Below are 25645 nucleotides of genomic sequence, written 5' to 3' on the forward strand. Positions count from 1 at the left end.
GTCAATGCTGGAAAACTTGACTGGCAACAGAGTGCGTGGCCTGTCACTATTTCTTATCACTTATAATGCTCTGCATCTTGAATTGTTTATGCACATGTTGCCCTTTTTAAATGATTACATTAGTAAAGCCATGACTTCTGTATCACAGCAAGAGGTGGAGCATGGTGAGCCACGGGTCCCTGTACTGGAGCAGGAGTTAATGCAATGATCAGCTTCATCCTTGTGCAAGGCTATATTGATGGTTCCTACATCAGAATGGGTGTTTTACACTTTGACACTAGGTCTTGTATTACCGAACGGGGTGGACAAACCGATCTTTAAGGTACATGAATAACCCCTTGAATGCATCTCCCTCTCTTCGACCCACAGTTCTGCACCAACAAATAATTTTTTGGCACGTGCCCCCAAAGTGTCATTTGTCCTGACCAATCCAAAATGTATCACCCATACACGTTTTTGGGACAAAATGGGACTTCTTTTTCAGAATATACATAAAAGTCACTCACAGGGTTAAAACAATGGATATATTTTACTTCACCATGGTTGAAGATCTGAGTTTTTCCAAGACATCCATTAGTTCCTTGCAGGGAATGATGGATTCCCTAAGCATCCTCTCCTTGCTTCAATCAAATTAGGAATACGCCTGGACAGATTTCAAGAAAACCAACCCAGGTCTGCCTCAAATCGTTTTGGCATGGTTCATCTTTACTATGAGTGTAGGGTGGGGTTTTGGCATGGTCTAATCTCAGGCCATACTTGTGGCATGCTTCTGTTGTCGCGTGCAATGATTCGGCATCTAACCATGATCCTCGGATTTTGGGTTGAATCTTCGGTTTATTCACTGTGTTTGTTCAGTCAATCCTAGCTCTCAAATCTCATGAAGTAACTTTGACTGGCTATATAATGGCCAGCTCACATATTGTTACTTTGTGGGTATTTGCTAGGCTGGGGGTGGATTACAGAGAGCAGGATCACACTTGGACAGAGAGAGGAGGGTTTACGACTGCTGTTAGCAGCGTTTTTTCCATGTTTGTGCCCCTTTGCCTTAGTGTTTGTTCAGTGTGTTAGTTTGCCTCCTATATAAAAGAAAAAAATAACCTTTCCTTCAAACAAAAAAGGCAAAAAATAACATTTTCCTGTCCCAAAAAACACAACATAACAGAATTATTTCCCATTCCCAGTTTCTCCTCGTTTGCCTGTGTTTTGTGTGTGTGTTGCTATCTCGTCTCCCCACTTTGTTGTACTTTTGGTTTTCTTGGCTTGTTGTGTTGTGGTGTTTGTCTAGAAGGGAGTTCAGTTGTTTTCAGTAGGGGTTGGTTGTCAGGGGTTTTCAAAGTATGGCGTTTTGAAGGTGTTATTGGCTCCTCTCTCTCTTCTCCTGGTTTGTTGGCTGGTACTCTCATGGTGAGACCTCTTGTGGGTAACCACACAGGCCGGGCAGGCGTAGGAGCAAGAGGATCCTCATTTGGTACAAAGGGGAATCTACAGCAAGCAGACTGTTGGAGGAGCATGGGATGACTCCTTACTAGTTGGAGGCCATCTAGGAGGAACTGATCTCCACCCAGCTGGGGTTGAGATTTCCAAGGTGCGGGGTTGGGGGAGGTGACGTATCCTATGGAGTCATCACTGATTCCTCGACAAGGATCTCCTCCCATGTAGCCAGGGCACCGCAGCCGGTACCTGATCCTGACCCTGGGAGTGGTATTATGAGGGAGAATCATATGGGAGGAGAAGGCTGTCAGGGAAAGGTGATGACCCCATCAGGAGAGACACAGTGTTCTTCCCTTCCAGGAAATATAGACTTCATCACCCCTAAATTCTTGATGACTTGTTGTCACTATAAAAGTCCTTCCCGTTCTACACCCCCAAAATTCCTTCTTGAAAATCACTCTAGGCAAAACACTGTTCATGCCTCATACACTCATTACACACATTTAGCATCGCTTGTCTCTAATGATTTTCTGAATAGGAATTCTTTACAATATAACATTGGAAATACAAGAAATGCTATGGACTCCAAGTCCCAGAAAACTTTGGGTACTGAGACGAGGATGAGGAGAAAGAAGTTGATGCAGATCAGAGGAAACAAAAAGTCAAGCATGCAGACTCAGTGTTTTGGGTAGGTGTCATGATGCCTACCCCCGGGCATCAGGACCAAGTCCCTCAGCTCCGGGAGCAGGCATCCAGACATTTGTTTAAACCTCAGCAGCCCCGGCTAGGGGCTGTCTGGGTTCAGTCCTGGCGCCTTAGGCGCCAGGCTCATCATAGAAATCAGTCCTGGCGCCATAGGCGCCAGGCTCATAGACTTTACTTACCTGATGCGGACCATGCTGCAAAAGAGTCCAAGCCTACATGAGGCCTGGATGGGACTATTTTGTTACAGGGACTATTGTTTACTCGGGCGTGGCTCTAGGGAACTTCTTACCTGGAACTACTTTGGAGGCTATTTAAACCACACCCGAACAGCAGCACATGCGTCGCGTTATTCTGCATCCAGCAGCATGACACTCACCGTGCCTGCAGCCAGTATCCAGTCTTCTGCCACGCCCGCGTGCCTGCAGCCAGCATCCAGTCTTCTGCCACACCCTCCTCGAATCCGGAGCTCCTAGAATAAAGAAGAAGAAAAGGACAAGGTTAGAAAACAAACTTATTTCAAATTCCTCACCTAATTCCGGAACCATTTCATCTCCGGACCTGGAAAGTACATCAGTCCTGCATGCATCGCTTCACCAGCTCCAGCACGGCGCCATACTCACCAGTTCTCACAGCATCTTTCGATCCGGCACTGTCTCCATAATTTCTTCGCCATAATCTGGCACCTAGGGGACACCAGAAAAAACAAGGTGAGCCAAGGGAATCAACAAATACAACCTCTTACCACCATAAACTTACCTGATTTACCACCGGCGGTATTATTCCATAACTCTCCACATTTTCATATGCCGCATCTGTAAAGAGGGAGAAAAACAACACTTTAACGCATGCAATAGTTACCGGACAGCGTTGGGTAACAGACTCTTACCTGAACGCCAGCAGCAGCTACGAGACCTTCTTCTCACGAACTCAGTTGCAACTTAAGGAAGGAAGGGGACAAGAGTGAACATCGGGCACATTGAACTCTTTGAACTTGATACTTACCAATCCCACCAGGCACTTCAGAGTCAATACTTACCGGAACTCTGCCAACTCCTTCAAACCAGTGAAGTAACTGGTATCTACGCGCCCCTGTAAGACACGCAGGATGGAGAGCTCATCTTTTACGAACATAAGGTGAGGTTACTAAGGGGATATTGGAGGTGATTAGTGGGGGAGAGCGAGAACAGTTGGGAGGCCATCACTAAAACCCACAGGTGGTTAATCCCTGTCTCCACTTGCAGGAAAATACTTCTTCGGGTCCAGCAGACAAGACTAGGCGGGCCAGTCAGACAGTCATCTCTGCACTACGCATCACGTTGAAGGAGACCGCAGCTGTCCGGGTCTGATCGACACCCCTGTGGGGTCCAGGTGAGCGTAACAGTAGGCCCAAGTAAGCTGGACATTTATAGATGATATCTGCTTTCAGATCAGGAGAGCTGGAGAAGAGGGAAGCAGCACCAGAGGCAAGAGAAGCAGAGCAAAATCAACAGTAATACGGGAAAGGAGCATGCTGGAGAAAGCAGGCCCTTCTACTCCGCTGCTCGCAAGCGTGACATACCAGTGTGGTGCAAGGCCATAAGGGACACCGCAGACACCGAGAGAGTACCGCAAAGGAGCTGTCCGCAAAAGGTGAGCTGTCGGGAGCATGGTGGTGCAGAGAAGCAGCTGTCAGGCTTGCAGGAGAATGCAAAGCCATCTAGAGAGCTGGAAAGAGGTCTTCAGTGCGAGACGGACCGTTCCTAATAAGGAGCTTCACCGCAGCAACGTGCCACAGGTCTGGAACACTACAATACACTGGTGAGTCTACCCAGGGTAATTGGGGACTGCGGGCGTACCAACAGGCACGTGAGCAGAAAAGGATATTTGAATACCGAACAAGTGAAATACAAAGACAGAATTTTAACGAAGTCCCTTACAAGTGATATCAATATGGGCAAAGTATGAGCAAATATTATCATAAGCAAATGAATACTAAAGAAATAGGAAAAGGCAAATCTTGAACAAGTCCCCATACAGGAGATGTCAGTCCGGGGAAAGCTAGAACAAGTAATACCTCAAGCCAATGTGGTGGAGCAAAGTGAAGTAATACAACTGTGCTGAATTAAAGGACAGTGAATTCAGGAACCTTGTGAGGCAAGATACCTGCAGGGGAGTATACCAGGAGATCTTTAAGATCCAGAAAGAGTATTCCTGGCAGGGGAGTATACCAGGAGGTCCAGTAAAGTTACATAAAGAAACTTGAGCTTATGGCCCTTGGAACGTGCCTCTGTACTGGATGGGATTACAACAGGATAATTCTGAGTCCAAATAATTGGACAAACTCAAGAAGGTGGCAAGTTGCTGTTTTATTAGCAATTATCTAAAACGGGGAGTTTACAGCGAACATCAACAGATGTACGCTCATTCTCTCTGCAATTTCCGCATGACATACAATTATATACTCTCTTCATGCATCAGAATGACATCATGCTACGTTGCAATAGTGAAAAACCTATCAAGGGTTGGGATTGGTGAAGGTACATATCTAGGTATACAATCCTATAGGAGCTAAGTTTGTTATTGGTTGCCCGATATCAGGTGGACAACTCATGACTACCTCTTCAATCGTGTGATATTACAACAAATCAATTACACCATGTTTCATTGGTTTCTTGTTATATGGACTAATACAATTGGTTGGAACGCTTGTGCCATGTCTGGAACATTTGGTTCAATTAGCAGCACGTAAGCCAAGACTGAGGTGTGAGTAGATAGGACATGAGACTGCCCTACCATCCAATAAGCCCAACACCTCTCATCACCCATGCCTTCTGCCATGAAATTCCCTTTGTAGTTGGCATTGCAAAGTATTCCTGTCCCTGGAACGCAACGGCAGTGAGGGCACTCGCTATCATGTCTGAAACTCCAAGTTCAAGCCCTATTTCCATCCTTGACTCACGTGACAGGAGATCATGATTCTGCTAATTCTGCAAGCTTTTAAATGTTTTCAATTAATTAAGACTTGGAATCCTTTCTGTTCTTACTTGCACCTTAACATGAGAGGATTCACCCTCCCCACACATGTTCCTCCTCTTTGTAGATAGCTAACCTCGACTTCTCAGTTCTTGACTTCAGGCCCTACAACCTCCCAACGCAGCTCCACTAACCTGCTATTCTACTGTGACACAATCTCATGATTCTTTGGCTTATTATTTCATAATACCAATGTCCAGTTTCTCTACAATGGCGGCACCACCTGCATTCTATTCACTACTTGTAGCTAGCCTATATGATGACTTGATCTATCTTGCGTTTCAGCATATGTATATTCTTTATACTTCTGATTTCTACAGCACTTTTTACCATGTAATGTTCTTCTTTTACACCTTAAGGTTCACTTGATTCTTTAACCTCTAGGATCCATACATCGTCTTCGTTCAGTATTTCAGGACGTCATGCACACTTTCTTAAAACGTCATCAGTTTATTTTCTGAGCTCTTTCTCATATTCCTTCAGTGAATTTCTACTGCAAGCTGTCATCAACGCGAAGGTACATTCGATATGGTCGTCTTAATGAATACCGTCTTCCATATACTCGCTGCGGTATTGGTACAATATCGAGTGTTAGACAGGGCACATTCTCATGGCTCCAATACAGGGGAGGTAGGGGGTAGGATCTCCTGCTGATATGTATGTCTGCTCCTCTACAAACTCATTTATTTTTCAACGTGTATGGTAAAGAAGTATACCAGATGCATTTTTGTCATTCTAAATATCAGATACATGTTCTTGCACCCTTAGTTCATTTTTAGTGTGAGGATCAGATTAGTATGGTTTTGGACACAAGGACAGTTTTTATGGTTGACGACGAGACACAAACCGATCTTTAGTTTTGGTTTCCTAGGTAGGGAAACTCTCTTTAGGATAGGGACAGAATGGCCTTCATCCAACCTTTTAATTTCAATAAATATGTTTGATGTAAATATTACAACTTTGTGTCTGCCTCTCATTTCTGACCCTTTACACAGGGAGGTCACATTTGGATGAGCCTCCAAGAGAGGGCCATACTGCCGAGGTTTCACATCCGTTGGCGGGCACCTGCAGAGAGGAGGAGGTTGAAGAAGGGACCAAGGAGATGGTGGGGGAGGAGCCTCACTTTGCATCATCTATTGCGTCGGGAGAATCAGTGGCAATGTGCTCGCCTTGGAAGCAAGACGACACAGAGCAACACAAGTTCGATCCCCGGGTCCATGCTTAGAAACCTCTGGGTATTAAGCGTGTGATACATAACCTATCATATCATATTGTAAAGGGGGCAAGGCAGGCACCAAAGTCATCTCAGGGAGTGAACCCCCCCTCCCTCCCATATACAGCCAACATGGTCCTCAGTGTGGTAGTATTTTTTTAAGCCTTCAGGGAAGACAGTTGTGAGGGAGGTCTTCTGAAGGGTGGATGGCTGCAGAAAAGAGAGGAAGTGGGGTAAGAATGCCTAAGGAGATGCCCTGGGGGCTGACTGCACAACAATACACATTTGGCGGTGGCATAAATCAATGCATTGGGCAAATGATTGCTCTGGCTCTGCTGAGTGTAGTAGCGATCCCACTGCTTCCACCTCTTGCAGTGGTTGTGGGGAAGCAGATCCAAGTAAATGACAGGGCCAAGATGCAACATAACCTCAGTCATCCCATGCCAAAACCCTGTACCTTCCTGGCTGACAAATGGATGTTGGTCACAATGGCAAATGTGGCCAGCAGCAGGCCCTTGTTGCCAACACCTCCCCAACAAGCGGTTGAGGATGGTTTGCTACTGACAGGGCCCAATCTAGGACAGAACATCCTGGATCATATGATGAGGCATGCAGGTTTTGATCTTGTAAACTGGACTACATGGTATTTGTGGCCAAAATGCAGAGACACATGCCGCTGAACAATCCATCCCTGCTTTAGGTACTGATGCAGACATGAAGATGGACTGACCACACATGGAAACGTGCCAAATGTGAGAGTGGCAGCAGTGTAGGAGAGCTAGAGAACTTTAGTGGGAGGCAATGCTCTTTGGGAGATCGTATTTACATTCAGTGGGTGGCACTGATTGTGCTTTCTGGGAGATCCCTGGAACTGCAATGGGTGGCTTCTCCTTGTGACACAGCCCGAGAACATTTGACAAGTGGTGTTTGTGATAAGTGAGCTTATGGCCCATAGGTGCTTGCATATGGAAAGGATGGGATTACACCAGAATAATTCTGAGTCCAAATAACCAAACCAACTCAGGAAGATGGCAAAGTACTGTTTTAATAATTATCTAAAACAGGGAGGTTACAATGAACATCAACGGACGTATGCTCCGTCTCTCAATTATCTCCACAAAAAATACAATTTTTATAGTAATAATGCTTCAGAGTGACATCATGCTACTTGGAAATAGTGAAACACCTATCCATGGTTTGGATTGGTTAAGGGAAACATCTAGGTATATGATCATATAGGAGCTAGGATTATTACTGGCTGTCCGGTATCAGGTGGACAACTTATGCCTACCTCTTAAAACATGTAATTTCAGAAACATTAGATAAACAGTTTCTCATTGGTCTTACAAGCTATAAGGTCCTTTATTATATGGACTGATACAATTGGTTGACACACTTGTGCCATGTCTGGAACATTCGGTTCATTTAGCAGCGCGTAAACCCAGACTAGGTTCAGGGAGATAGGACATGAGGCTACTTCACCACCCAAATAGCCCAGCATCTCTCATCACCCATTCCTTTTGCCATGAAATTGTCTTTGTACTTGCCCATGTAGAATATTCTCGTCTTTGGGAATGCAAGGGAGTGAGGGCACTTGCTATCGTGTCAAGAACTTAAAGTTCAAGCTCTTTTTGCATACTTAGCTCACATGACACGAGACCACAATCCGGTCCATTTTGAAGGTCTTAAATGCCTTAAATGGATTCAAACTTGGCATTCTGTGTGTTCTTTCTTGCACCTTAACGTGAGAAGGTTCATCCTCCACACACTTGCTCTTCTTCAGATTAGATAGCTGACCTCGATTTCTAAGATCTTGACTTCAGGCCAGGCAGCCTCGCCATGCAGCTCCATGAGCCTGCTATTCGGCTGCGACACAACTTTCCATTCTCCCTTCATGAGTTCTGGCTTACCTATTTCATGATACCAATGTCCAGTTTCTGAACAAAGCCGGCTCCACCTGCATTCTATTTACTACTTGTAGCTAGCTTCTATGATGACTTGCGTTTCAGCATCTGTACATTTATTGAACTTCTGTTTTCTGCAACATTTTGCAACAGTGTAATCTTCGTGTCTACGTGTAATAGTTCACTCAATCTTTTACTTCATTGTTCACCCTTTAAGAGCCATACCTTGTCTTTAGTCAATATCTCGGGACGTCGTGCACACCTTCTTATGATGTCATCAGTTCACATGCTCAACTATTTCTCAAATTCCTTCAGGGAGATCCTCCTGCAGTTTGTCATCACTTCGAGGGTACATTTGATAGGGTTGTCTCAATGGGCATCTTCTTTCAAACACTTGCTGCGGTATTGCTATAATAGCCAGTGTTAGGCAAGGCACAATCTCATGTCTCCAATACAGGGGAGGTAGTGTGGCGGCCATCTCCTGCAGATGTACACAGCTGCTCCTCTACATAAGAACAATAGTAGGATTCAAAAGCATTACTAGCACAATAAGCAATGACAAGTGTAAGTCAGGAACTGATCAGAGCCTCTCAGTAACTAAGGTAACTACCATTTTCTCAGCCACACGTGCCATGAAACAACCCTGCTCCACTTCAGTTTTGTCTTGTACTAGGTAAAAAATCATTGCGACTATCTGAGCTTGTTTGTTGGATATTGGTAGACATCCTTCCAAAGTGATTTCAAATTAAGTCGCTGTTCATTTTTATAAATGTCAGTTGTTCTGAATGTGGTGCTGTGTGGTACCTCCTGCAGTTTGTAGCAATAGCCCTGGGTGCACTAAAAGCTCTCTCTACACACTTGTGAGGGAACATGCATGGTCTTGGCAATTTCTGAGGCAGTATGGACATTTGATCCATCGTCAGCCTTATCAAAACCCTAATACACATTATGAAGCACTAGCTAACGTGCCTCCACCTTCTCCTAGATATAAACTAATGTGGATTCAGACATGAACCCTCCGTATGCACAACGTTGCCTGATGCTGAACTGTATACACCCGCTGCCCACTTTAATTACTCCATGACTTATCCTGCACGGTTGATGAAGGACATTTCATCCAGTTTCCTGTGACAGCCTTGTAGTGAATGCCCTGACCACGGTTACACATGTCCAAAGTGAGGTTTGTCTGAGGGAATTCTGTAGTGGCCACCCCCATCTAACCATAACCTCATCCTATAATTGTGGTATGCCAGGCGATAGCAAAGATGGTAGCTGTGAACTTCCCAGCAGAGATAGACCTTTGACATAAGGCACCAACATATAGGGTAATCCCCAAAAGAGTAGGTACAATAGGTCTAGTGACAACATTGTAGCCAGGTGGGCGTCAAGAAAGCATGTGACTTGTAATGTATTTGGCGGTGCCCAAATGCTTCCATAACACTGGTCTGGTACAATGGAGGATCACTGATATGCATCTCTCTGTTATGGGGAGTAAAGCTTGGTATCCCACTCCCAGGCAAGGCGACAGATCAGGGTTGGACTGCTGCATACGAATGCGCCAGGCACCATTCAAAAAAGTGGCCCACAGTTGCAAATGGCAATTCATTCATTTTGTGACAGACTGTTTGTATAGTAACCAATGAGGATGTTTTTGATATAATGCGATGCAAATTGTGCATTTTAAAGAATATTTCTTCAATGACACTGGTCAAAACTACTATCCACACGGTGAAGTAACATATCAAACTGGCCCACATGGGCCAGAAAAGTGGGCCACTTTGACCCAAATAATGGGGCCCACACTGGCATTCAGTGTTTTTAGTTCGGGCTCTTCCTTAGGGCCGTATAGGCCATTCCGAGCCTAACACAGATGCAGTGATTTCAGGAGTCATTTTACATATTGGCAGTTTGATGCTTGTCTGATGGTATGGGGAGGGTGGCACCTCAGAACGTTCAACTTCTTCAGATGCCTCTGCATAGAGCCACACCATATGGCACCACATAGATGTGTTGCCCAAGTTGGTGTCTGCTTTCGCTTGCCACAACATATTCTGGAAGAGTGTGCACGTGCCAGGTTTGCTCGCTGCTGATTCAGTGTGGAGTACTGCCTCACTTTTGACCTTCTTTGTGAACTGACAGCCCACATGCTACACTCATCAGAGCACAACAGTGTCTGTGGTGAAAGAGGCAGTGCGCTGGATGCCACTTAGTGTGCTGCGCTTACTGATTTGTGACACAAATGCTATTTATTGAAGAGACTGTACACAGCAGGGGAGCATGTTTCTATTACTACTACATCTTATGCATCTCTGATGACATTCTCCTCCTGTGTGTTTATAAAAGCAACTCAACATTCCAGTATGTGCACTGATGGACCATAATGCTTGTCTTGATCATCATCCATGTGGTTGTTATCCTCATTATTCTTGTGGATGTGTAGATATTATATGTGTAGATATAGTTGTTATATGACCTAATGCAATTCTGGCATCCCCAATACATACAAACTGCCGGTGCAGAGGTAAAAAGACAACAACTCCCCAACCCCATGCCTCTGGCACCTTTGGGTGATGCTGACATGTTAAACTAAATACGCTTCGACTGTAGTACCATGGTGTCAAAATTGTGCATGACACATTAGCTGACAGTGTCAATTCTTTCTGGTGTGACAACCCAAAACCTGTTAGCCACAAAGAAGTTTGAAATCAATTGTGCCATAAAGGAAAACTATCCGCTTAAAGTGGCATTATCTTAGAGTGCATGCAAGCATGAGGATCTTAAGTTTGGCCGGCGTTCCCTGCGAGCACAGAGAACACCACCCAGAACTGAACACATTTGCAATTCATGAGAGTAGCGCGGTATGTGCTGTCCCTTCAGGTCACAATGCCTGTCAGGAAAGTGGCAGACAGAACTGGAAAGAAGCATTCTCTGTTGAAATGAACAAACGACTATGCTCCTGGACGATATACGGTTCTCTCTGTATACATGTGAATGACCACATGCAACTGCTGAAGGGATAGCGCAGTGTCAGGCGAGAATGCTTGAATCAGACCTGACACAATCACCTGACAGAGGGTCATGATGGCAAGGCCTAGAGCTAGCTGGCTGCTCCACATGAGAGATGCCTCGTCACTCAGCCTCGTGGGTCTTTTGGCCAGTGCAGTGGCAGAGCTGATGCTCCGCTCACTGGGAAGAAACCTACTTTGGGCAAAGGTCTCGGGTAAGGATAACATGCTGGCCATTTCACCAACTGCAATTATTTTTTTGGTCCATGACAATTGCACATAGATTCTTAAAAATGTTCGCTGCCGCAAATCAAGAGGTGCCCTTTAGCATCACAGTTAGGAACCTTCCGCCTTATAAGGGGGGGGGGACACTAATATATTGTTTGGGGCATGCTAGGTGGTGCTGTTATGCTGTCATACATGATTATTTGTCTGGTTTGCTAAGCTGTGGCGGTGCTACGCTACCTACACTATCTTTGCTATGCTTTGCAGTGCTTTGAAGTTCTGTGTTTTCTTTAGTTTGGTATGACACGCCAAGTTATGTCCTGCTACACCATGTCATGTTCATGCTCCCGGGACATTTCGTGTAATGAACTGTTAGGATGTATGCGTTTCGTTGACAAAGGCACGTTTGCTGAACATTATACTTTCGATTGTGCATTTGATGTACATTATTTTGCTTTTAGTTGGGTATTCCTCCCCACCCCACACAAACACCCCTGTTTGGACTTCCACTTCATCTGTGTCTAACCCTGCTCTATCCTTGTGTTTTTCTGTTATCAAATTGTATTTTCTGGTTCCAAGGAAGGTTTGCACTCTTTTCTAATAATCTGTTCATTTATTTATTCCACCCTTCATTTTGTTCATCTGTTCATCTTGTCTTTTTCGGGGACAACTCTTGTTTTGTTATGAGTTTGTTAGGCCTTGTTATGTCAGGTTATGTCCAGTGAAATGTTGGCACGTACAAGGCAGACAGCGCTTTGAAGCAGCCAGAATGGGTCAGTTAGCACTTCACAAAACACCAAATAAATAATACATGTAAGTGGGCTCAGTTCATGAAAAGAGCCATAGAGTCCGAAGTAGTCCTGCACATTTGCTTTTAAGCAGACTCTTCGCCCCGGTTGGATTTGAACGTTTCATGCTGTCCTCTTTTATTAGAATAATGTAACTGCAGCCTAGATTGAGATGGGTTGAAAAGGCTGGATTATGCATATTAACTCCCATAGTTCTCAGCTTCAGAACAGGAGGGATCCTGCCTCCCACACCACTTTCATCAGCCCCATAAAAAATCCTAGTTCACCTCAAGAACCTCTGAGAAGCCTGATCCAGGGCTTTGCTCCCAGAGGAGACACAGTTTGAAACTCACCATCATTTAAAAGGGCCTGTGGTTCCTCCCAGCTTTCCTCTCTATACAACCTGGCCGCTCAGAGCCGAGGGGTTTAAGTAGAAGGGTATTTGCTCTTCTGTTCCCTTATGCATGGTTTCGTCTCTCAGTGATACACTGTTATTGTGGAAGGTTTAAGAGCCTGTGCTGAAGGCATACTTGCAATATTTTAGCATTCCAAATAATAAGGTGCCAGGCTATCACTTTATGCTGGAAGGCAGACCCCTTGCTCCTATCTCTCGCTACCTACCCACTCTGACATGCATCCACATTCACTGTTTTACTCTGTGTATTGAGCACAGCCTAAATATGGAGTGTCAGAAATATTTTTTCACTAAAGTGGGTGGGTTTTTCTATAATTTGATAGCCTACTCCCAATTAAGGCACCACACTAATAATGCACCACACTCTTTGTCACATCACCTAAAATGGATAAATTGCCCTCACAGAAAATTGCTTGGCCTCCTTGTACTTCTTCAACCTCCACAGACCACTTTCTGATTCACCCCAAGTGAAACCACTACCGGGGTGATTGGCACAATTTAAAACCTTTTCAACATACGTGACACATCCCAGTATGTTGTCACTGCTTCCGAAGGGGGATCCCCTTCCCGTGAGGCCAGGGAGATGAGGCCGCTACCCGATAGTCCCCCTGGGAGTTGTACTCAGCATGTGGATCACATGGGAGGGTAAACCCACTTTGCGACCAGTGACAACCATACCGGGAGAACGCGGTATCCCTACGCCACCCCCACCTCTCCTTCACCTCCTCCCTCTCCAGCCCTACCTTCCTATGCTATGTATTTCTGTAGTAAAACAAAAGTAGAGGGTACTGAGATGAAGACAATCTCTAGTGAGTTACAACATCATAATTCACTCAGTACTGGGACAAGGAGGAGGCACGGAGCAGTACAGAGTACTTACCAGAACCACTTTGGCCATTCTAGTGGTTCTCGACACCCAATTGGAAGAAGCTGAGTTAAAAACAAAGGACTTGATGAAGTGTCAAGCCCCCCCTGGAGGAACTGAGACTGTGTATGCTCAGGGAAGGAGAGAATGTTATGTTATGTTACATACACTTGTAAAGCGCACGGTCGCCAAAGGCATCATGGTGCTGGTGTGGAAGCTGCAAACTGAGTGGAGGCAATATAAACAGAGATCTAAAACAGAGTGGTCTTTAAAGCTTTCCTGAAAGCCAAATGATTAGCAGAGGATTTAAGTGATAATGGAAGAGTATTCCAAAGCTTGGCCGCGGGAATGGAAAAGGCTCTGCCACCAAGTCTTTCTCGGTTAAACCTGGGGACCGTAAGAAGGTTGGTTGTAGAGGAGCGGAGATTACGTTCCGGAATATAACGGGAAAATTTAGAGTGAAGAAATTCCGCTCCTAAGCCATGTATTGCCCGGTGGACAATACATAATGACTTAAACTTGACTCGCTGTGCCACCGGAAGCCAATGGAGTCGGTGAAGCACCGGTGAAATATGGGCACCATAAGGGGAGCCAGTGGCCAGTCTGGCTGCCAGATTTTGCATAAGTTGGAGCCGTTGGAGTAGGCCAGTCGGTTGGGATAAGTACAGGGAATTACAATAGTCCAGCCGTGAGAGGACCAATGCCGCTACCACGGGGGGGTGCATGGCTTCTGGAATCATAGGCAGGACCCTTTTTAAAACCCTGATCTGATGATGAGCGGACTGACAAACAGCCGAGACCTGGTTTGACATGGAAAGGGAGGCAGAGAGGATAACCCCCAGGTTCTTTACCTTGTTGACAGGACAAGGCAGTGGACCTAATGAAGTGGACCAGAAGGCGGGGGTCCATAATTAAGGATTAGGGGGGCAGCCCACCAGCATCACTTCCTTTTTATCGCCGTTGAGCTTGGCCAGTTTTGGTCCATCCAGGCACCGACCGCTTTAAGGCAGTCATGAAGACAAGCTGAGACCACAGATTGATCCTGATCAAGCCGTATCAGGATTTGGATGTCATCAGCGTAAGAATAACAATTAAGTCCATAGGAGCGAATAAGGCAGACCAGTGCCCAAATATAAATGTTGAACAAAATCGGGGAAAGAGAGGAACCCTGAGGGACACCACAGGTAAGGACACAAGGGGCAGAAAGAAAGGGAGGCATAGCGAGGGTCTGGATGCGGTCTGAAAGAAAGGAGGTAAACCAGGCAAGAACAGGACCGGAGATTCTAATCTGTGCAAGGCGTGATGAAAGGATAGGAAGATGCTCCTGGCATCCACGAAGGTTGGCACCCATGGAGGAACAGGCTCATGCCGACAAGGAAGAAGCAGGTGCAGCGGAGCAGCCAGCGCACTGAGACGAGAGAAGGAAGCAGGGGAAGCCCCACCGCAGATGGCAGATACTTGGGACATCCCGAGAACATTGCAGACCACGAAATAAGGTACGCTGATGAACAGGAGTTGCTCGGGGCCCTGTAGAGTGGCAGAGGCAATCTGAGGAGGCAAGTAAGCCTAAAAAGCCACATGATTGGTTCTGGGACCCTGTTGAAATTCAAAAGACATTCAGAAAGCCTAATCACATGAATAATACTTGGTAGAACAGTGAAGCAAGTTTAGCGAGGTACTGGCGGAAACCTGCAGTGTGAGTCTGGGACCTGCACCCATAAAAAGAGATCTGTGAGAGTGACCTACAATAAATGCAGTACTTGGCAGGTGAGTAAACCAAGCCTGTATGGGACCCACCACAGCTTGGGTGTGCATCCAGGCTATCCGTTTTCATCGCAGTGCCTGATAGGTGGAAACCAGGTCTACCAACAAGGGTCAGGGACCCGCCACAGCTTGAGACTGCATCCAGGCTATACTTTTTCATCACAGTGTCTGGCAGGAGGAAACCAGGTCTACCAACCAGGGTCAGGGACCCGCTACAGCTTGGAAACGTATCCAAGCTCCTTTTCTTGGCAACTGTGCCTGGTAAAAAGGAACCCAGTCTGCCTATCAGGGTTGGGGACCCAGAGACAGAAGAGAAGCCTGAGAAGGTCCAACTAGGCAACAGAGTCTCCTCAACAATTGCCAAACTGTATTTCAAGCCAGAACAAGGCTGGGGCAGGGAGATATTCCCCAACACTTCAAGATCTGAAGATTCCAGAACAGTCTTTTGTCCAGGGGAAGGGAGTCACCCTCTTTGTGCTAGAAAGAATTCATTTTCATTTAGTTTAAAACTTAAATGTAAGGGATAGAGTTGGGATTCTGACATTGGACATTGGGACTTTTGCTTTGGACATTCTGACACTATTTATTTCAGTTGAGGCAGGGAAACCCCTCTTCGAGTTAGGGCAATATAGGTTTTTTTTCCACTTGGATAAAGATTTCTAATAATCACCATGACCCCTCTGTGTCAGAGTCTTACTTCTGCACCCTTAGACATAACATATGATTTCTACAGCCTCAAACATATGCCAGTCTTTGAGATGCTCACATGCAAATTCCATTCACAGGCATTTGCCCAAAGTCATCTTTGAGACGCTCCAGCCATCCCTACATTTGCACAGGTTTTAGGCTTTGTGATTCTTCCTGTATGAGGCCCATTGGTATTAATTGGTGGCTCCATATTGATCTTTTTCCATATGCTTGAAGCATGAGGCTACATTATGCTGCATTCCTGATGGGTCCCACTGCTGATGTTTTGTGGAGTTGTGTATATCTTGAAGGCATGGTTAACTTCTCATAGTTGAAAATTCAGTTTCAAATCTTTTCCAAAACGGTGGCGCTGTGGAAGGTAACTGTGCCACAATGGAGCTGCAAGTAGTTAATCAGATGGGCCAACCTCCAGCTCAGTCACTCAGACCATACATATGAGTTTTTTTAAAGAGCTCATAACACCAAATTATTCCTGCTTCTAAGTGATGTAGAAATAGCTATTATTAGTAATACCCAATGTAATGGTAGTCATAATATTAACCTTGCAATGATGGACTGAATCGGGTCTGAACTAAATGCCCTGAACTTTGTCCAGTACATGTGTAGTGTTTAGGGACTGGTTGCCAGCAAATGACACATTTTTGATTGTCTGTAGACTGGTGCGGCTTCTCAGGAAGGTTTTGTGACCCATGCAGGCAGGGTTTCCTATTAAGGGAAGGGTAGTCCTCAAATCTAAATCACAACATAAAACAGCAAAGTATCACTTGTATACTAAGGGCCTCATTACACGGACGGCGGTGGACCAAGGTGCTATTAGCACCTTGGTCCATGCCGGTAAAATACCGGCACCGCCTTGGTGGAAAGGGGAATTACCGCCCTATTCCAAGGTTGATGGGGCGGTAATTCCCCCTTCCCCCATTGCCCTTCCCCATTCCCATTTTTGCCCCATAGGGCATAATGGGAATGGGGAAGGTGCTAATTACGGCACCGTAAAAAGCAGGTGTTAAATTCTCCATCCCGCAAAGGGACCTTGTAGTAAGGCGGTAAGGGTTTACCGGTACCGGTAAAATACCGGTACCGGTAAACCCTTACCGCCTACCGTGTAATGAGGCCCTAAGTCTTGGAGTGAAAGAGGGAGCGGGGGGTGTCCTTCTACCACTTGCAAAAATGCTCTCAACCATCATAGTACAAAACAATTTACAATACATTAAAGCCTTCCGTTGTGTAACTGGTTATTCATTCTCTCTGCACAGAATCTTTTCAGGTGGTGGTGAAAGGAAATGGCTTTTATCATGCAAGAAATATCGACCAGGTCCTCTGCAGCTTCAAGATCAATGACTCCATCACGATCAGTGAGTATTTTATTGTTATAGATAATGCATTTAGCTCCACTGGTCCCCCAATAGTCTGCAAATCTGCATTGGTGGAGTGCAAGAATGCTACAAAGTGCACTATCCGTGTTAACGGTAAGTGTACGTGCCACACCATCCCACACGTGTACAGCAGTAAAAAAAGTACACCTCATAATAACTGTAAAAATACGAGTGCACCGGTGTAGGACAGCACTACCTTCGACAGCTCCGTAACTTAGAAAACCAGATCAATGTGAAAAAATACACCATAGCAGAACTAAAACACGACATATACTGCAGAACATCATAATACAACAAGGTCACCACACCATAGCCACTTCATGAGAGTGTCAACGCTACACTGTAACTAAACCCATGGTTCATTCAGAGTACCACAACATAACTGAGCCTAAAACCATCACAGCTTGGTAGGATAGAAAAACAAATCACCCAAATAAATAAATAAATAAATAAATGTAACCACAACCACTGCAGTGAAGATGCATAACACCAAAGCGTGCACATGCTAGAGCAACATGGCTCTCAATGGGGCCTGCTTCACCATGAAGCAACAATGTAATGATGCATACAACACACTGCACAGCGTAGGAAAATGAACACAGAGTGGATCACATGCAACAGTCTCGCACTGTAACAGTAGGGAAAACATGACTAGGAGTGCTCCTGGACCGTCATCGCCATACACAAGTACCCAAGGAAACACGTCTGCACTGGCACTGGGGAATGCGGAGAAGAGCGCATGCAAGTTTGCACGCTGAGTTTAATAAGGTTTGTTCTGCTCCTAAATTCAATTTCTCTGTGGTCACCAAACTTGACTAACCGACTTCTGCCTGGCGTATTCCAGTCATTCTATTTACCGTACATCCATTTTTCATCACGTGACTGAATCCCAACTCTGAAGTCTTCTTGGGGCACAGGTCTTCTAACTTAAAGTACATTTGGAACATTTTAAAACATGCTTTAATTCTCTTGAGGACACTTTTTGTAGATGAGAAACCCTCGGTTGTGCAAGACACCTACATGCTTTGTCCTGCTCCAGTGCTGGAGGAGATTGGTCAGTAAGTACTTCTTCTTAATGTCTTCAGTCTCACATGTTATGCCATCGTTTCCAGATCTCTTTCCTTTCCTGAAACCTGCTCAATGCATATGTTGGTACTCACTTCCCAGCTTATGTTCTCACTCTCCTGGTGTCTGTTATCAAGAACCTTTCTCCCCCACGTCTAACAGTCTATCTATCTGTCTATATCTAGCTATACTCTTTCTATCTCTTCATCTCTTTACCTTTCCACCTTGCTATCTCGTCATCTCCCTCTTTATCTCCTGTCCACTTCTTTTTAGGCCAAGGACCATGTTTCACACACTCCTCACTCTTTGAACATTTATCTTTCTCCCAACATAAGACTATGCTCCCTCATTACTCTATCTCTCCCACTCTTATGTCATGGTGCATACGGTCCTGCATCACATACAACATGCTCACTTGACATAGATCCCTATTACATACAATTCTCCTTCATTGGACATTTCTCTCTGTGCATAATGTTCTGAAAAATAATGTGTTGGCCTTCAACTTCAATCAGCCCTAGCTAGTATGGTAAATGGAGGGGAATCATGGGAGTCGTATACCAAAACATCTGGAGAGCCACAGGGTGCCTGCTTCTCCTCTAAGGACATACAGTTCTGCATTACACACGTGTTCTTCTCTAAACATAAGCTTGTTACTTATTTATGTCCCCTCTCTCTGTACACAGGCTCCTTTCTCACACACACACACACACACACACGCACACACACACTAACACACACACACACACACACTAACACACACACTAACACACACACTAACACACACACTAACACACACACTAACACACACACACACACACACACCCCTCCACTGCTGAATTCACACACATTCCCATCTCTAAGAGGCACAACGCTTCACTTTATCAGTTCCTTCTCGAGATATAAGGCTTGTTGATATCCAAGTCACACCGATCTCAAATCGGGTGAACCCACTGAGGGGTTACCAACCTCCCTACTTGGTGGGAAACTATACACTGCAACAAACCAAAGGGAGGTATAGTAGTGAGTGTCAATTATTGTTGCCACCAATATGGACATCAGGCCTTTGTCAGATCTAATTCTCCTGAGGGTAAAAGTCTGAATTACACAGAAAAACATCTTACTACGACTGCGGTCTGCTCCCACATCTCACTCTCTAGAAATAAGAAACCCGTCCTCGACACTTCCTCCTCCCTCCTCCCCAACTACACCAACTCACTGCAATTCTAAATTGTCTGCAACATGTTCTTCAACACGCCCACCAATATGGAGAGCAAAACTGCATGGTACCAAATCTCCTGCATCAGGTAAATTCAGTTCTACATTCCAAGTGGACTTCCAGACAATCATCTAATGACTAGTCATTTCTCACCCTGCTTACTTGTGTCCCTGACACAAACAACACTTGCCCCCTACACGTCATCCTGTATGCAGCAGCGGGTCTTATTAAAGGACAGCGGAAGAACGGCCATATCACTCTCCCCCTTAGGGAACGACCCTGGCTTCCCATTCAGGCCTGACGTCACCTGGAAGCGACCACTGCCCACTAATGCCCCACTTGCCTCCCTGACAAACATAACATTGCTAGGGGCTAATGCAGCACTAGAAGCCTGGACATCATGGTTACATTTCACATTATGGCATCTCCAAATATTGTGTTGCTTAATATTTCATATCTAATGCCATTTTCCCCATTGCAGTTTCTGTCCCAGTGCCCTCTTTTGTACTCTGTAGTTCCCTGATCCTATCTTAGCCTTCTTTATTCTCACTGTCCCTAAACCCTCACCTGCCTGTCACCCCCACCCAACAATATTGTGCCTAACTGTAGTGCCATTTGATTCACAATGTGTATTTAAACCACCATAATGGACCCTGTGACTGGACATCACAGTTTGCAGAACGAGAACTGCATAAAGGAAAGGCTATGAAGACCGCTTTCTCCAACTAAGGACCAAGAACACTCGATGGCTTAATATGCCTCCTGATATCAAATTGTCCCACTCCTTCCTGCAATTCAGGGGAGGCCTGAACACTCATCTCATCATCTCATGGACCAACAACATTCAGCGCCCTCCCTCCACCCATATTGGTTCCTCCTTTTCTCTCTCTCCTAGCTGTACTTACACCTGGAAACCTCAATGCCCCCTTTCTCCATGTCCTAACTGAGCCCGTAATATTCTATCCTTCCAACTGTAGCCATATGTGTGTATCCTATTACTGGATCTCCTTCTGGTACAGCTCTACATTGCTTCCCAACTAGGTTCACTCCATGTAAAGCTCAGTACATAGAAACACACAAGGTTCTGCCTCACAAAAGTCTTGCTCTCTGGAGATATGGTTCAACACACACATGTTCCCTCTCTCTGGACATGAGGATGTGGTGACACACATCTCGCTCTCCTGACATAGGGCTCTGTCTCACACCTTTCCTTCCCTTCTTCTTCAAGCTTCTCCCTGGCTGTGCTGGTCCACCTTGAGTGCTATGCATGCCTTTGTTTTCTCTCTCTCGATCTACAGCACTGTGTCTTGAAAACATCTGTTTCCTTATCTTCACTGTTTAATTGTTCACCTCATTCCAAAGACAGTGGAGTCCTGGATCTCATCATATTTGTCATCCTTTTAGGGTGGTTTTCTTGCAAGTCAGCATGAACCAAGGGCTTACCTTCATCTCCAGCTCCGTCAGTATCACAAGCACTCACTGTGTAAGTATGCATGTGAGAACAAACTGCAGTGAATCTCGCTTGCTTGGCTTTACAACTGAACCAGTTGTTTTATTGGAGAAGCCAGTTTAGCACACTTCTCAACTGACATTTACCTTCATCTCCAGCTCCGTCAGTATCACAAGCACTCACTGTGTAAGTATGCCTGTGAGAACAAACTGCAGTGAATCTCGCTTGCTTGGCTTTACAACTGAACCAATTGTTTTATTGGAGAAGCCAGTTTAGCACACTTCTCAACTGACATTTAGGTCTGTAACTTCTTAAGCCTTTGGGGAGCGTACAGTAAGAAGACGCATCATATTAATCTACTTAATACACAAGGGCTATCCCCCAGTCTGGGAGGGACTGGGAAAAAATCATCTAGCCAAATAATGAAATTGTCCCTCCAGAAATAATTGATACATGTAAAACAATGTTAAACCTTCATTTGAAGTGGTGACGTATATTTAGTGCAGTGAGCTTTTCAACACTATTGGTGATGTCAGGATCATCACTCGCAGCCAACCTAGAGTTATATTTATCCACACAATAAAACACTAGTCAATTATGTACCAAAAGCATATTGAATGATTTATTAAATCTCACAATATTTCATAAATGAACACACACTTGCAAAACACAACATTAAAATAAAAAAATGACATCATCACAATTTACAATAATAATGAACAATCAAAAAAACAGTTTATGTCTATGGATTACCATGAATTAATCGAATACGAAATGTCACAAAATAGCTCTTTTGGTGTGTGTGTGTGTGTGTGTGTAGTAAGCTAAAAAATGTAAAATAAATGACAGTTTAAAGCATATTTGTGTGACCCACTTTGTCTTGAAAGAAGGCACACATTTGAGTAGTTAATGGGCGCTTTTATGCATACATTGAAAAGCAAATGCGTCCATCAGTTCCGACCACCCAAGAAATAGCGCATATTGCTCTCCGACCACCCAGAAATAGCGCATATTGCTCTCCGACCACCCAAGAAATAGCACATATTGTCCCACGACCGCCCAAGCAATAGCAGATATTTCTCTTGCTGGAGACGAAAGGGCTTTACATTTAAATGTGGTTAAGTGATTGCAGCGCCCTGTTGAACGTGCAGTGCAAGCGACGAAGGTGGCGTGTCATATAATCTGTTTATTACAGGGATGGCCTTAACCCGTAGCAGCACACCACGGCCCCAGCAGAGCCGTAGCAAGGAGTGTCTAACACGTGGGGCCTGAAGCTAATCTAGCTGGGCCCACTGCAGTGAAATTAGCATCTGTTAATGCCCACACAGTGCTGCTGAGTGGGCATTTACAGATTTTGGGTGGGCCTAGCCCTTTAGGCCCTACTGTGTACGCCTCTGGCAGTGCAGTGTGTGGATCCTGGTCCGAATGCTTAAAGAGGGCAGCAGGTATTGCTCTTTTCCAAGCAACATAGTTCCCCATTTGAGGAAGCCAATGTCTTCCATCTCAGCTAGGTCTTCTTTCTAATGAGTATTTGACTTATCTATTGTAGTTTGCGGAATACAAGGACCCCGATGCTGCACACACTGCACCAGCACGTGTTCTTTACCATCGTTTGAAGTTCTGTGAGGGTCAGGTAGAAAGGCACAGAGTGCTCACTATAAGCCATGCTGATGAGATTGGAGTCAGTAGGGTCTTTGGTTTACAAATGTTTTGAGGTGAGGCTCTGCCCGTGTTTTAGACAAGTCCTGGATTAAGATGAGGGTCGAGCTAAAGCCAGCTTTTTGGCACAGTCTGACTCAAGACCCACCTGCTCCTATAGCTCTATTTAGTGGCGATGTGCATCGCAGTAAAGTTCAGGAGAAGAGGAGAGATGGACGGGCCGGATACAACAGAGAAAAGCCTCTAATCAGAGGGATGGGTTGCTGGGCAACCGCATGGGAATCGGAGCAGGAAGGTGGCAGTCCACGAGTTGGGAGGTGTGATGAGTTCTGCTGTACACAATAAAAAAATAAATGCAAAATAATAATAAAAGAATTAAAATAAAAAGTGCTTCACCTAATTATTTCACCAGGCAGAAAGTGAGAGCATCATTTTTAATGAGTATGGCTTTTTGTGGAGTAACTTGGCTCTTATTACTTAGTATACATTCCCGAAAATACTGAGGGAACTGTCTAATATTCTCTGTGTAAGTTACAGGTTGTTTTCATTGAATTTGGCATGATATTTCGTAAATGTTAACTGTCGTCAATTAAATCTGTGATCTTATGACTGAACATCTGTAAAAGGAGCTTGTGTTCTCGGGATGTCCTCCATGCATTCAACTGTTTCCCTATCATTTTACAGACTCCCTCTGTCTACTTTCTCTACACTTCCCTTTCTTTCTGAGAATCTGCCGCCTCCTTGGCTTTCGCTCTCAGCTTATTTCTTTACAGTAAGTTCATTTTTCTTTTCTCTTTTCGGTGTGGCTTCTCGCTGACACATTTGTGCTCTTTCTCTTTCCAGTTATGTTATAGCAATCCTTCTTTAAGGCCTATCATACCTTTCTTATCTTTTTATTTGATGAGCATTGTGTGTCCTCAATTGAAACAGCAGAACTCTTAAGTGCCCCCTTGCCATACGCGAGAAGGCCATGCAACTTGTTTCTTTTCCATTGAATTCTGGAACTTGAAGTTTTTTCATTCCCATTTTAAATTTTGTTATAATACAAGTCTAAAAATAATTCCAAGGGAAAAAAAGCAGGCATGGATGGCAAGAGCTAAACCTGAGAGGTCTAGAAGTGCAGGAAAGCAAAATGGGTTTTCCTGTGGGGGTATGTTTTCATGATTATGGTGTTAATCCACCGTTCCAGTGGCTGGAACGGGGGATGATGGCCAGCAGCCCAAGTTATTGGATGGAGCGAAGTGAGGGCAGATAACGAGAGCTTCGGACCGTTATCCCCCATTCAAGACAATGGAACAGGGGATTAAGGATATTAGCACCCCGGTTACCAATAGGTAACCCGGGGTGCTAACAAAAAGGATTTTTCTTCGTACACCTGGATGCGTGCAGCGTCCTGTTGTACGAAGGACAATCCTTTTCCAAGATGGCCACAATGGAAAGGGAAGCCAGGCTCCATACAGGGGTTGGGGGGTGGGAGGGTGACAACAAAATAAAGTGATGGAGGGTGGTGGAAAGACAGCGGTGGGGCAGCCGGCCATTAGGTGTCATGGAACGTGGGCTTGTACCAGTGGTTAACGCCTGCGTCCCTAGTCATCTGATTGGCTGGGTTCCCCCCTGCCAGGGTGCTAATAGGGGATCATATACCTCCAAACAAATGCTCCACATTTTACCTTGAAAAGGAGAAGGTAAACAACAACGCTCCCCACCGCCAACATGCGTTGGCACATCCCTTCAAGTCAAGGCACAAAAAGACCATGTAAAATTGAGCATTTAGATGAGTATCTTGTCACACCATTTGCAAAGTAATGCACAGAAGGGTCACTAAGGACCTTCCGTGCATTAGTACATAATGGTTTGATCCACTTCTGTACCCAATTCATTTCCATATTCAAAACTAGGCTCAAAATACCTATTTTGTTTAAAAAGACAAGTGAAAAGAAAAACATGCAGACTTTCTTTGGTGGCGTAGTGAAGACCTCATCATGCAGTGCCACTTAGATTTCCGCAGTCATTATTGTTTGCGGAAAGCGGAGAAAATAAAATCCTCCAAACTCATAATGCAAACCCTCTCTCTGGAATAGTAGTGATCATCACAGGAGGGAACCTTTCCTCTAAGCCATGGTATCAAACAGGCACCCCACATGAATGGTCCCACCTGGTTCTTAATGTCATAAAGGCACATGATACAAATGATCCCTTCTTGAAGACCATTAACCATGATCACCACAGAAATGAACCCTTCTAGTGCTTAACATTAGAAAGATACAGGATACCTTGTTACCTCTTCCTGAAGACCATCAGACAGGTACCCTGTGAAAATTGACTTCCCTAAAGCAGAACGCCAGAATGTACAGGGAAGAAATAAACTCTTTCTTTGTCGAATAGATTGAGGCTGGCAACCCATAGATAGAAATGTGTATAACACTAGACTGGAAAACAATTGAAATGAAACCTTAATGTTGGGCTTAACATCAGACTAAGACTCATCCTTTTGGGCCTGACATCAAAAAGCAAAACTATAGTAATGGCCCTAGTCTTTAGAGTGGTATTAGCATAAGTGACCTAAAAACATTTGACCTAAAACATTTGATCGAATTCTTTGACCATTTTTATATATTGGGTAAGGGAATAGATTAGGTTGAGGGGAAGTTGGCAGGGAAGGTTGAGGGGGTCTCCCCCCACATTTTAGACCAAAAAATGGTCAAATTCGATCAAATGTGATTAGGTCCAATGTTTTAGTACAAATAGACCCAAACCTTTGGAGGGGACACCAGAGAGATAGGTTCTTCCAGTAAAGCAGAACATCAGAGTGGGGTTCTTTACATGACATCTTCCTGTATAGAA

General features: G+C 44.8%; 1 protein-coding gene across 1 annotated transcript in view; it reads left to right on the forward strand.

The window, feature by feature from the left end:
- The window catches only part of ANTXRL (ANTXR like), a 359532-nt gene that overhangs the window by 250664 nt on the left and 83223 nt on the right, over positions 1 to 25645 (forward strand). Inside the window, exons 10-12 of the mRNA XM_069611191.1 lie at positions 17289 to 17387; positions 18397 to 18466; positions 21097 to 21175. Of these exons, the coding sequence (XP_069467292.1) occupies positions 17289 to 17387; positions 18397 to 18466; positions 21097 to 21175 (248 nt within the window). The remainder of the gene's footprint in view (positions 1 to 17288; positions 17388 to 18396; positions 18467 to 21096; positions 21176 to 25645) is intronic.

Source organism: Ambystoma mexicanum, chromosome 8 (genome assembly GCF_040938575.1).
Source record: "Ambystoma mexicanum isolate Mex_15411 chromosome 8, UKY_AmexF1_1, whole genome shotgun sequence".
NCBI classification, from domain to species: Eukaryota; Metazoa; Chordata; class Amphibia; order Caudata; family Ambystomatidae; genus Ambystoma; species Ambystoma mexicanum.